General features: G+C 45.2%; 1 protein-coding gene across 1 annotated transcript in view; it reads right to left on the reverse strand.

Moving 5' to 3' along the window:
- AGBL1 (AGBL carboxypeptidase 1) overlaps nt 1-13,619 on the reverse strand; it is a 290,414-nt gene that overhangs the window by 259,700 nt on the left and 17,095 nt on the right. The window contains exons 2-5 of the mRNA XM_054837473.1: nt 10,556-10,619; nt 9,205-9,351; nt 6,503-6,634; nt 3,991-4,084 (exon numbers count right to left, since the gene is read on the reverse strand). Of these exons, the coding sequence (XP_054693448.1) occupies nt 3,991-4,084; nt 6,503-6,634; nt 9,205-9,351; nt 10,556-10,619 (437 nt within the window). The remainder of the gene's footprint in view (nt 1-3,990; nt 4,085-6,502; nt 6,635-9,204; nt 9,352-10,555; nt 10,620-13,619) is intronic.

The following is a 13,619-nucleotide window of genomic DNA, read 5'->3' on the forward strand; positions in this document are numbered from 1 at the left end:
CTAACTAAGGCCAATAAAGTCCGTGAGTCACAGTCTCAGGGGAATCAGAGCTACTTGGCATGCACCCAGAGAAGGTCAATTGGAGCATGGGAGACTATTTCTAAATAACCCAGAGCTTTGCCACTGGGAAAAATAAATAGAACTACGTATCTTGTTTCCACATCTTAGCTGGCTAAATAAATAGCTCTCATAGTGCACTCTCCAGGGCAGATTCTTAAAGTGACCTTGGTCCTGCTGCTGCCCAGGACAGGAGAATGCGGGTGTATCCACAAGAGATGTGGTGCATTTTTGATGCTGCATTCCTGGCAGCTGATCAAAGAACAAGGGTAATCTCAGCCCCCACAGTTGCCAGCTGTTCCTTCCCAGCAGAAAGGCAAATCATGGTGGCACATAGTTATGAAGTGGAGAAAAGGTATCAAGGGCAAAAACAAAGGGAAGATCGGAGGCTTGCTAGGAGGATGTTGGAGTTTTCCTGTATAAGCAGGTTACAGACTAGTGTTCTCTTCAAGTTCTACACTGATAGCCAAAAAGAAGCAGATGTTTTTGTGTCCAACTAACTACACCAAAATAACCCACTCCAAATTTCAGCACAGCCACAGCAACTTTGGGAAGAGCTACACCAGTGTCAGACAACCAGGAGCACATGCTGAACTAAACAAAGCACATGACCCCTTTTTATTCTTTCTCCCCATCTCAGAAAACTCATCCATAAGCTTCCTCCCCAGTCACCCTACAAATTTCTAACTAAGGCAGCTCAAGAAATAGAAAGATATTTTCACATGTACCCACCTCCATTTTCTGATGAACTGTAAAGATGCCCAGGATTTTCAGACCATAACTATCCCAGGCACTGGCTAATGCTGGGAAAAAGATCTGTAACCCACCCTACAGTCTCCACTTCTGGTCTCAGGACTTAAATTCTTGTCAATAACATCTCTTGAAGCCACTTTCCTCAGTGAGAGCAGCATTTCCAAATAGACTGCAAACAAGCACAATAAGAAACTAGTGCCTTTAAATAGGTTACAAGCATTTTTTTAAAACAAAACAGGTTCATGTGTTTCTTCTGATGTAAAACAGACTGTCTCTGCTGAGCCATTGACCTTCTCAGCTGCTCCTAGTTATTAAATGAAACCAGCAGCTTTGAGCCCTACGCAGGCCAGCTGAGAGGCTACCAGGCTTCAGCTGATTTATGGTTCTTGCTCATTAAACCAAGTGTAGGTGGGAGCCAAATCACCTTTTTCTGTGAGCTAGGTCCCAGGAAAGATTTTATCCTCCCTTTGCACACTGATACAAATATGTTTTAAGAAGAGCACAAATATTTTAGGAAAAAAAGGAAATTAGAAAACTGAACTAGCAATGAGGAAGTTCAGGTAGACAACAATTAATGTCTAAGATACCTTTTTTCAAAGGGAAAATAAATCCAAGCTTTTTAGCAATAAATGAAATGGCTTATTAGCAATAAAACTGGAGGTTTTATTGAGGGAAATTTTGAGTTTGCATTTTCTGTTGTGTACGTGTGTGTCCCAAATGGAAAAAAAAGGTCACAGAAGAGTTCAAAACAATTTTTGTACATCAGATTAAAGGGAAGAAAAACCCAAATATTGCAAGTTGACAATCTGGAATCATTGAACTCAAAAGCAGTTTGTTTCTCTGAAGGCTATTTCTTTCCCTTTCTTCTTAGAAGTGAGTATTCCAGGCCACTTTACAGCCTACATTACAACAACCCTCAGCAGCACTAGCTGCATCTCCAAATGAATCTCATCAAAAAGCCAGGCTAGAAATGTGGGACAGATACCAAGTTTTTCACTTCCCTCAGAGGAAACAGTGAATGGAAAAAGCAGCTTTGCACAAAATTAATTTAAAAGACCTTTATGCAGCCAGTCTCATTGCTAAATGAAGAACTGATACAGGCCCGAGTCCCATTACACACAGATCCTGACCTACAAGGCTGTCACAGAAGTAGAAGTAACACTAGCCTAACCACAACCACCACTTCCATAGGAAAGACATGAGGGAATCTATCTTATTTAGTTAAGCACAAGCATGGACCCATCAATCAGTTTTGGTTGCCTCAGAAATCAAGCCCAGCTCTGGGTCTAACTCATCCGGGGCACCCCTGTCATACATAAAGCAGTTCTCCAGGCTCCTTGAGTCTTAAAAATTAAAGTTACAACGTGAGGCCTGAGGAGAATCTTGCAGGGTGCTCAGATATCCTACGAATAATATCCTAGTGATAATATTCTTTGATTTGGGTAACATCCAAACCTCTGTGCAGGAAACATCCTGATTTCATACTTTTGGACAGACCATGTTGAGGAATCACAGGTACACTGGCAAAGAGAGAATTGAAGCTGTGAAACACTTCCAGGTACTTAGCACTATACTAGAAAGCCAAAATTGCAGGCAAAAGTGAGTTGGCTTCCATTAACAATGCAGCTGCAGGAAGTTGTGCGTCTGCTGGGCCCACTTGGTATCTTATTTAGCAAAGCAAACTGTTCATTTTTTTTGTTTTATAGCTGCAGACATGTAGGCAGAAGAACTGGAAGAATGCTGCATTTAGCAAACAGCAGTACCACGTGCTGATGTGCAAGTTCATCACTTGTGGCTAGTGGAAAGTAATTCAAATTCCTTCCCGTGCAATGTATCGTGTAACTGGTGATACTGGGAGAACTGGTATCAGTCTTTGACGGTAACGGCAGGATGGACATTATTTAATGGTGCCCTCATCCAGAGTGACTGCCCCCCAATTCAACCACAGCTAAGCAAGGAGTGGTCAAACTATCGTGCCATGTCTGTCCATCCACTTCTCACCTCCACGCGATGCTCAACCTAAAGCTACCTCCTCAGCAATCACCAGCCATGAACCCATGTCAGGTCCATGCAGAAGCCAAAACTGACTGAATGTTGCCATGTCATTGCCGAGACATGCATGAACGAGTAGGGACTATGTGCTCCACAAGGCAGTGCATGTCTAAGGGGGAGTACTGGCAGGTTCTGCGTTGCATAAGCAAATGTGATTGTGTGGGCACAGGTCACAGCAGTACATTCTTCCTCCTGTTTGTAATGAGCAAGCCACAGAAATGTGTTATGTCCTTCTGTGGATGTTTCCCAGATTACAAAGTTTGCCTTGAAAGGCATCTGAGGACGTGGTCAGAATGGACAACTGGAGGAGCGATGTTCAGCACACAAACTGGAACACAGGAAGTTCCATCTGGATATGAGGAAAAACTTCTTTACTCTGAGGCTGACAGAGCACTGGAAGAGGCTGCCCAGAGAGATTGTGGAGTCCCCTTCTTTGAAGGTATTCAAAACCCGCCTGGATGTGATCCTGTGCAACCTGCTCTAGGTGATCCTGCTTTAGCAGAGGGGTTGGACTAGGTGATCTCCAGAGATCCCTTCCAACACCTACCGTTCTGTGATTCTGTGATTCTGAGATTAAGATGGAGATATAAAATGGAATTGCTGTCTTCAGGAAAAAAATATTTGAAATATTTGGGATGAGCTTAAAAACAGACCCAGATTAATACTAGTAAGTACTGTCATACTTCAGAAATATCATGATGACCTGGTCACAACTGTCTGCAAAAGGAGGACGGGGCAGCACTGTCACAATTCCACTGTCCCTGCTGCTGGGCTGGTGGTGGCAGGAGGTTCTTGCTGAAGGAGTAGGCAGGAGCAGTTTGTCTGCTGCCAGCACATGCTTCTCAAAATCCAGTCCTGACTGGGAAATGAAGGACGATACCTTGCAATCAAACTGCCATCACCGTATAGGGTACACTACAAATAAATGGCCACCAGCATGAATCATATGATGAAACACAGCATTAACGTGTCCTTCAGGGAACTATTGCTGCCTCTTAACAAACCTTGCAGATTTAAAGTGAGTGGAAATTGTGCATCCATTTCTGATTTCTTTGCCTCTTCAAGTGGAACCAAAATTTTATTTCTTGCCATCGTGGAAAGATGAGTTCCCTTGGGGCTACTGCCTACCTGACTGTCCTGACGTGTCTCTTGCTGTAGGGGGTGATGACTTTGAAAATCAGGTCCATGGCTCCATTGATGCCAAGTGTAGTTCCTGTGGTAACTAAGCCAACAAAAGAGAAAAGCAGTCAGAACTGAGGCAGGCGGTCTGCGACCGTTGTGTTTAGAGGTGATGTGGGGAAGGGAGTAGCTGCCCCCAGGGCTATGAGCAGATTCCTCTGAGTTCTCAACTGGACTTCACAAGTCATTTTACAAACACAGAAACTGAAGAACAAAGCTGTCTGTAAACACAACCTGAGCCAAAATCAGATGAAAAACAGATCTCAAATATTGCAGTTCTTCCCCAAGTTCCCCAAATCCCCTTTTCCTGTAAATATTGTATTCTCCAGAGAACTGACCATACTTAAATAGGGTCATCTCCCAGCAAAATGCCAGGGCGCAAATTCATCCCACATTTTCCACCGGCAACTCCATGAGGACAGTTTATTTCATAGGGGCACGGAGGGCAGATTTCTTTCTGTGCTATTATTCAGCAGTAGGAAAGTGGGGATTTTTGGGAGGGGTGCTTCTGAATGCAGCTTAATTTCAGCTAGGCCAATTTCACCTTTTATCCTTCACTTGCTAACAAACCGGGAACTTTTACAGATAGATTTTGCAATCGATTCAAAAAATGCCTAATGCATAAACTAAGTGCTTAGCCAGGCCTCCCCACTGTAAGACAGGTTTTCTGTGTAAAGCAGGGATGAATACAGCCCTGAAATATTAAATTCAAGCAAACAGGGTGAAAGGATCAGTAACCAGGAGCAGGTAGAGGGGGACCTGGCTGCTTGCCCGCTGCTGGGTTTTGGCTGTTTTGTAAATATCTCCCAGTGGTCATCACAGAGCTGACAGAGGGGCCATCGTCTCCTGCAGTCCTACCGTGTCCCTGCCAAGTTGTCCTGTGATGGAAAGCTTTGCAAGGCTTGCCAGCTATTTTTACACTAGCTGGTAATTCATTAGAGACAGGGCAGTGGACAAGGCTGCTTGAACTCATCCTGCCCCAGAGCGGGACGTGGGCTGCCACACAGCTGGTGGCAGAGATTGTGAAGGGAGTGACCTGGAGCGAAGAACTAGTGCATGAGATTGTGACAAGGACTCCTCTATTTTCATACCTAAGCACTTTAAGAGTTTTATATGCTTCTGGATCCTCTCTAATTCCACTCCATAAAAATAATTTTTAAGGTTGGGAGCATGTAATCTCCTAGTTTTGTACCACATCCTCACAGACCTTCACCTAACCTCCACTGCAGCTTCCCAGCTGGGCCACAGAGCCCTCAAAGTTACTCATGAAGGAGGAAGTACATCTGGAGAATGCTGGAGATACTTGGAGAGTAACAGAGATGCTCCAGCGAAGGAGCGGCATGGGGGTTCTGGAGTCTGACATTAACAGAAAGGAGGCCAGGCTGCAGTGTGCATCCTAAAACCTCTGCAGAAACTGCAGCCGAATTGGGATGCAGGTGCACTGAAGCAGGGAGCAGAGAATGGTGTAGATCATCATTTTGGGTGGGAGGCAGCACAGGGTCACTACACAGCTGTGAAACCCAAATAAAGGCACGTTTCAGCTTCTGGCCTTGGCTGCATTTTCAGTCACACTCAGCCTTTCAAATACTTGCTCATCACAGGGAGAGGGGTTGAATGTTGAGGCTTGGCTGCTTGCCTGAGAAAGCCCATTGCATGAAGCTAGCTCCTGTACAGATAGAAGGGACCTGCAGGGCTGGGTGCCAGAAGTGCTAAATCTTAGGATGCATATAGCAGACTGCAGACAGGATGGCTGTCAAGAATTATCTGCTGGATGAGGGATGTGGGAAGGGAGAGGAAAGGGTTAGAGTGAGCAAAGGAGAATTTGTGCTGACAAACTCAGCGCTCTATAGCAGGGAAAGCCTGTATGAATCTGTAATGATCCTGGGAGAGAATACTGGAAATCTCATTGCTTGAATCGTTTAATGAGGGCATTGCCAAGCAAGAAAAGCTGGGAGAGTGCACGGGGGGGCATACTAGACAGAAGACCAGCCTCTAATATGTACTTCCTGAGGGACCTTGAATGTGTAACTGATTTCTCTCTCCTTCTGTTTCTTCATCTGTATTTTCCTCGCTAGTGGAGCTGCTCTGAGGATCAATACAATCAGCAATAGTGAGACATTTGGCTATTATGGTAATGAGAACTGCATAAGGTATGTAAGTCTCAGAGCAAAGGAGTTGACTGTCTATATCCTAGAATAGGAGATCATTGCCATGAATATTTTTCACTACGGCACTTTTATTTTCATAGTCCACAGATGCAATACACTGTAAAGGCTGTATAGGCCCCTTGGGGAGCACCTCTTCCTATGGTCGTTCTGGCTTTTGTGCCTGATTCTGTATATTAACAGTGCATGCAGGCACTAACCTTAATTAGGAATGATGTTTCTTTGCACTGAAATTATTAAAAAGAGAATTTGAGTGGTGGTCACACAGAGGAAAGGAGGAAAATCCAGGCACTCACCATTAGAAGCACAAACCCGCAGGACCCAGAGGCAGTGGGTGAGGTGCAGGTGGTGGCCCAGGTTTCTTCTTGTCAAGCTCAGTATTGTGTCAGTTGCTTCTAACTTCTGCACTTTCAGCCCAAACTTCCTATCTGTGAAAAGCAAATAAGAATTAAACTATTACAAAGACAACATCTCTGCAGCAGTGCTGATAAACATATTTGCACCAAATCTTATAAGTCAGGATCTTATAACAAAGGCATTCAAAGGTATCAATGAGTTAGATCAGCATTATTCCCACTGAAAAGAAGAAAAAAGGGATTTCCCTAGAGTCACCATATACAAATGATAGAATCATAGAATGGTTTGGGTTGGAAGGGACCTTTAAAGGTCATCTAGTCCAACCCTCCTGCAATGAGAAGGGACATCTTCAACTAGACCAGGTTGCTCAGAGCCCCATCCAACCTGACCTTGAATGTTTCCAGGGATGCGGCATCTACCACCTCTCTGGGCAACCTGTGCCAGTGTTTCATCATCCTCATCATAAAAAATGTCTTCCTTATATCCAGTCTGAATCTACCCTCTTTTAATTTAAAACCTTTATCCCTTGTCCTATTGCTACAGGCCCTACTTAAAAGTCTGTCCCCATCTTTCTTATAACCCCCCTTTAAGTACTGAAAAGCTGCAATAAGGTCTCCCCGGAGCCTTCCCTTCTCCAGGCTGAACAACCCCAACTCTCAGCCTTTCGTCACAGGAGAGGTGTTCCATCCCTCTGACCATTTTTGTGGCCCTCCTCTGGACCTGCTCCAACAGCTCCATGTCTTTCTTGTACTGAGGACTCCAGACCTGAACACAGTACTCCAGGTGGGGTCTTACCAGAGCAGAGGGGCAGAATCACCTCCCTCAACCTGCTGGCCATGCTTCTTTTGATGCAGCCCAGGATATGGTTGGCTTTCTGGGCTGCGAGCGTACATTGCTGGCTCATGTCCAGCTTTTCATCCACCAGTACCTCCAAGTCCTTCTCCCCAGGGCTGCTCTCAATACCTCAATCCCCCAGCCTGTATTGATACTAGGGGTTGCCTGCCATGCTGGTCTCTTGCCTTCCTTTCCTGATTTCTTACACATGAGGATCGAGAACTCTTGCAGTCTACGGAAAGAGTCTTTAAAGAACTGCCAGCTCTGTTCTGCTCCCTTGTCCCTGAGGGCAGTTTCCCAGGGGGTCCTATTGACTAACTCCTTGAACAGCTGGAAGTTTGCTCTCCTAAAATTCAGGAGTCTGACTTTACTCTTCACCTGACCCATATCCCTTAGGACTGCGAACTCCACCAGTGCATGATCACTGCAGCCCAGGCTGCCTCCAAACTCGATGTCTCTGATTAGCTCATTTGTATTGGTGACCAACAGGTGTAGTAATGCATCCCCTCTGGTAGGGCTGTCTATTACCTGGCTTAAGAAGTTATACTCAATGCACTCCAGGAGTCTCCTGGATTGCCTACAGCTCTCCTTGCTACTTTTCCAGCAATGTTGGGGTAGTTGAAGTCCCTCAGCAGGACGAGAGTCTGCAAGCGCAATGCCTCCTGTAGCTGGAGTAAGAAGGCTTCGTCAATAGGGTCCCCTTGAATGAGCAGCATGTAGTAAACACCAGCCACAAGGTTCCTTGTGTTGCCTCAGTATCTAATTCTTACCCATAATCTTTGAACTTGCTCGTGGCTATTCTTCAGAGACAGTTCTTCACAACCTACCAATTTCTTGACATAGAGGGCAGCCCCTGCACTCCTCCTTCCTCCCCTGTCCCATCTGAGGGCAGCACCAGGCTAGGAAGTTTCCTAGTGATGTCCTTAACTAGGGCCTCAGGGAGGAAGCAGACTTCCTTAAGAGGAAGGTCTGTCTGATATGTTGGACTCTCTGTTCCCCTCAGAAGGGAGTCTCCTACAACTATAACTCGTCTTTTCTTCCTTGTAGAGGTGGTCGTGATACAGGGGGTAGGCCTTTCTGACTTTGGCAACACCTCTGGTGTAGATGGACCATCATCCACATCATCAGTTGACTGACCTTCCACATCCAGAGCCTTGTACCTGTTGTGCAGAGGCACCTGGGAAGGTGAGGTAGGCACGGAGGGGGTTTGCCTGCTGCCCTGAGTGTGAACTTGCCTTCATTCACTCCTTTCCTTTAGGCTACTACCTTCTGCCTGTCGGGTGGAGGATACAGGATCCCCTGGATCTTGTGGTTTTTTCTGGTGCATGTTCCTGGTTCTGTCTTATGGGGGCAGAGCATGGTTCCACCAGTCTGTCTGTCTCACAAGAGCTGCTGCCTCCTGGCTAGTCTCTCTACTCCCTGGTGTTTCCATGCCTCAGGAAACCTCCCCGTACACCAAGGTCTGCTGCTCCACTGCAGATTGGGCCAACAAAGAGAAATCATATTTTAAGATTTCACTTAGGTTAAGGGAAAACAAAATAAAATTTCTGTTGGGGGGAGGCTTTCGGCCATGAGGCCAACCCAAGGCAGAGCATGGATGAAGCCTGTGTAAGAAGCAGGTCTACACCTGTGTACACCCTCCCTGCCTTGTTGCAGGATCTCTGCCTGGCCAAACTGCAGGCAAGCATCACACCCCAAAAATAAATTCACAGCTGTCTGTCGGGCACATCTCAGTGCTGAGTATTGCTGGGGCTGTCCGTTAGTTTTGAGCCCCCCACCCAAGAAGGCTCCCACCGCTCGGCAGTACCTCGTTGGCCAACCCTGGCCAGCAGGCGAAGCAGGGGCAGGAGGGTGCTGTGGTCAGGCGGCTCGGTCCGGGCAGCGGTGGCAAGAGCCTGCAGCAGTGCCTCACTGCCTCCTTTGCTGATCATGTAATGAATCCTCCGGCCGGTCCCTGGGGGTAAGAGGAGAGACTCTGCTCAGAGCATCCCTGCCCCAGAGCTGCAGCTATCACAAACCCTCACCCCACATGGAGCACACAAGGCTCCCATGGCCTTCCAATGGTGTTTTATTGCTATAAACCCAAGGCCATTTGCAGAATTGACCATTGCATTGAAATGCGGCAGAGAAGAATAAGCAGAGACACCAACAGATTTCAAAGGAGCAGAAGGCTCAGTGTTCTTTTCTTAGATACTGGAAATTGAACAAGCAAAGGACTAAAGCTGTGGCAGGCTTCTGCCAAATGAAAAGGAATCCTAGGAAAGCTTTGGAGACAGCTTTCAAACAAATCTATGTCTCCAAAGAAACCACACGCTAATCCTGTGAGTCCTACTGTGTCAACAAACATTGATCCATGGGTGTCTTCGGCAGTGATTTCAGGCTCCATGGTTGGAGGAAGCCACACGTTCAGTTCCTGGAGGGGAGACAGTACCTCCTATCCTCCATGTAGGCGATCCTTCCATCTAGCTGAGTAGCAGCACTGCAGGGCTGCAAAAGAGAGGCTCAGCTGGATGGGTGATGTCTGCGGTAGGGCTCTGAGGAGTGGGGAACGCAGGAGGCTCCAGCACTCGCCGATGCAGCCCCCGCAGCCTCACAGCTCGGTTGGGTTGAGAATTGTTTAGCAAATGACATTTTTGAGGTGGAGCAGGAAGGAAAATAAACTTAATTATTTTTTCAGTTCTTTTGCCAATTCACTTATTTTTTCCATGTGGCTCGGGCACATGCAGCAACATGCCTTCCCTGCAACTTCCAAGTGGAGGTGCCTTTTGGGGAGATGCTGAACACTCTCCATTAGAGAGTCCCTGTGCTCTGGGAAGTGCTGCTCTCCCTGTCTCACAGCCCTCTCTCCAATGGCACTGGTGAACATTTCCAGTGGTTGACTGCCAGGGATTATGAAATACCTTGAAACTCACAGGCATCTTTTAAACTAAAAACAAGGCAGACTTTGTCTTGTGTTTTTTCTCTTTAACTTACTGGAAAAGCTCAGTTTTCCAAACACAAGAGTAAGGACTACTGATTTATGGGTACAATTTGTATTTTGTTCACCTTGCAAACACCTGGCCAAGTTTGTACAGGTATAAATTAATTCCCTGACCTGTCTGAGGACCCCCTTTCTGCCCCTAGCCCACAGGCATTGCCCCAGAGCTTTGCTTCCTTACCCAGAGAGAGCAGGTCAGTGAGGACACTGAGAATATTCAGGATGGCATCCTTGTCAGAGGAGCTCTGAAATGGAAACACAGCAAATTTAGGGATCGATTCAGAACAGTGAACTCCATGCTGCACAGGGCTGCAGTGCATCATGCGGTGCACAGGCACTGAGATCCTTGTTTGGATACTGAGTACTTTCGTGCCATCTGGCCAGTGTATATGTGGAATCATATTTATGACACATTTTAAAAGCCTCTGACAGACATACTGATCATACCACACAATATTTAATACACTGTAGCATTTCTGCAGATTTTACATCTAAATTCTAACTTACATCTCCCTTTTTCGGTTTGGTCTGGCTACCTCAAAGTTGAGGAAATTCTGTATCACACAGAAATGTTAAATGTGGGGTGGTTTTCCATGACAGCATCCCTTATTACTGGCAGTTGAAAAAGAATATCTTTAAATTATATTAATCTCATTTACAAGAAAATTCACCTGTCTTTGCAGCTACAACCACATGGAAGCCTGGAATTTGGGGAGCAGAAAGATGCCCTAAACTTATTTTTAATCAAGACCAAGTAAGCACCACATCTTGATATCACACATTCTGCTTTAGATTCACTTTCAATTTTGCAGTAGAGGAAATAAGATAGACTGTACTTGAGGAGAAGGAAGCACATGATATCTACCATCCACCTATGTGATACACTAGACCCCTTCTCTAATCCCCTTCCAACCAGATTTCACTGCTGAGACTGAAGAATTATTCACCAGTCTGCATTGCTGTATGAGGGATTTGGGTTAAGTTCTAGATGTCTTAATTTCCATACAGATACAATAAAACACAATACAAATTTCCAATATAATAGAAAACTTGCATTTGCGTAGCCTTGATCCTGAAGAACCTCAGTGTTTCATATAAACTATAATGGAATCCCTTTCTCTCTCATTAAATTATTACAGTAGGGTAATATCTAACAAATACATGGCTCCTATATTTCTGAATGTTGAAGTGCTTCAGAAACTTAAAATCCTAGTATGTATTCTGGATATATGGGATCTTCTTACCAGCCAGCTATTCTCTGACATACTTAACATTATGCAACTGAATATTTAAGACAATGAACTGCAAAGTAACACCTAGCAAAAATAAATTATAGAAAAGAATATTAGGGAAATCTAATTCAAATCTGTAATAATGATTATCAATGCAAATGGACTTCTTTTTTCCCAGTTGAGCCCTCCTAAAGTCACAGCACAAGCTGACATGGTGCTGAGGATTGTGTAAGTAATTACGGAGCTGCATATCATACCCCTTCCTCCTTTGTTATAGTTGGGGAGGGTATGCATTGAGCGAGGCATGGGAATGAAGCAGGAAAAAGGTCAGTCTTGACAGTCAGAGCAGGAGACTGTCAGCCTGGAGAATCAGGTTTCCACCTCTGTCGCAGAATTCCTGTAGGATGCTCGACAGCTCCCTTCAAGTAAACCTCCCTCTGTATTGGCAAATTATACATGCCATCTTCTGCATGCAATGTCGACATTAGCGCTGATGTTTCTGAACTTCTGTATCTTTGACATTATGTATTCTTAGATTTCTTTTTTTTAAAATCATAATTATTAATAGAAACAACCCCAAATCTCTGAAAACCAGAATTCCCATATACTGATTTCGGTCAATTACCAGTGCTACCAAACTTTAACTGCTCAATACACATTTCATGCTGGCATAAGTGAGCAGCAGGGACAAGAGTGCCAGCAGGGGAGTGAGACAAAAGAAGATGTGGTCAGGGGAAAGGAAGGGAGGGAGGGAGGGAGGGAGGGAGGGAGGGAGGGAAGGAAGGAAGGAAGGAAGGAAGGAAGGAAGGAAGGAAGGAAGGAAGGAAGGGGAATCAGGCAAGGATGAGAGATTACAGCAAATAAGCAGAGAATCACTTCTGAAACAGGGGACTCAAGGGAGGAGGGTCTGTGAGCACCACTGCCTTTCTGAAGACTCACCTTACTTTGTTGTTAGCTAAAATCCACAGGAAAAGTGCATGTCTCATCCCCATCTCAGAGCTGCTCCATGCCCAGAGAGAGAGCATGCTGTTTCTATCCGTTACTACATTAACTCAACAAGCAGAGATCTCTGCACCGAACTTAAAAGTTCAGCCCTTTTATGAACCCTGTGGAAATCAAAAGGCTCGGTATGATAGGATTACTGCCTCTTTCAGAGCCAAGACAAACAGAATACGTGGCTTTAATGAAATCCAGTAACTCTCGGTTCACCAAGTATTGCCACCCTCATCTTAGAGAAGGGGTACAAATTCGTGTTGCTGGCTCGAGGGACCACACAGAGAGGAAACTCTGCAGCAGGGTCAGAGCAGTTCTGAACACTGTTATTGCTGGGGGACACATATAGTTTCAGTCATTTGTTAATTTTGCTAATTCAGGTCTTTGCTCGTTAGTCCGCAGTCCAGAGCTGTCTCAAGTCTCCCAATAACTTCAGAGCAAACAAAGAGCGATCAAAGCTCTCTTCCCAAGAGTTTCTTGGCATTTTTTAGCATAGGGACTTAATAGTCTGGGGCAGGCTGTCAGGAGTGATGAGTATCCACCAAATTTACTGACTCCAGGAAGAGTTACTGTTCTCAGCACCTTTTTAAATAGCAGGGCTGCCTAAATCAGACTGTCCTCTGGTTTTGTCTTGCTGCCTCTCAGTATCCCTTTCCTCTGTAGGTGGATGGATTACACATTAAGGTTTCAGTAATGAAGTCTTCATTGATTTATGCTCCTATTACACTGGGTTGTTTATTTTAACTGATTGGATTGTGGGTTTCCTAAGCCATTAACACAAATAGTGATGACATAAGATATCCTCTGACTTTCCATGCGCTTTATCCAGGGACTCAGGCGAACAAAGAACTTGAGGGGACATGAAAGATCAACCTTTAAAATGTGCAAATTAGAGCTAGGTGATATTGCCAAATATTTTACCTGAGTATTTACTCTTGATATTTTAACACTAAAACTCCCAACTGTGCTGGTGCCCCACTGCTCCCCTTCCTCTAGCACTCTAGTGAGGGAACTGGATGA

The sequence above is a fragment of the Grus americana genome, chromosome 10, assembly GCF_028858705.1.
Source record: "Grus americana isolate bGruAme1 chromosome 10, bGruAme1.mat, whole genome shotgun sequence".
Taxonomy (NCBI): Eukaryota; Metazoa; Chordata; class Aves; order Gruiformes; family Gruidae; genus Grus; species Grus americana.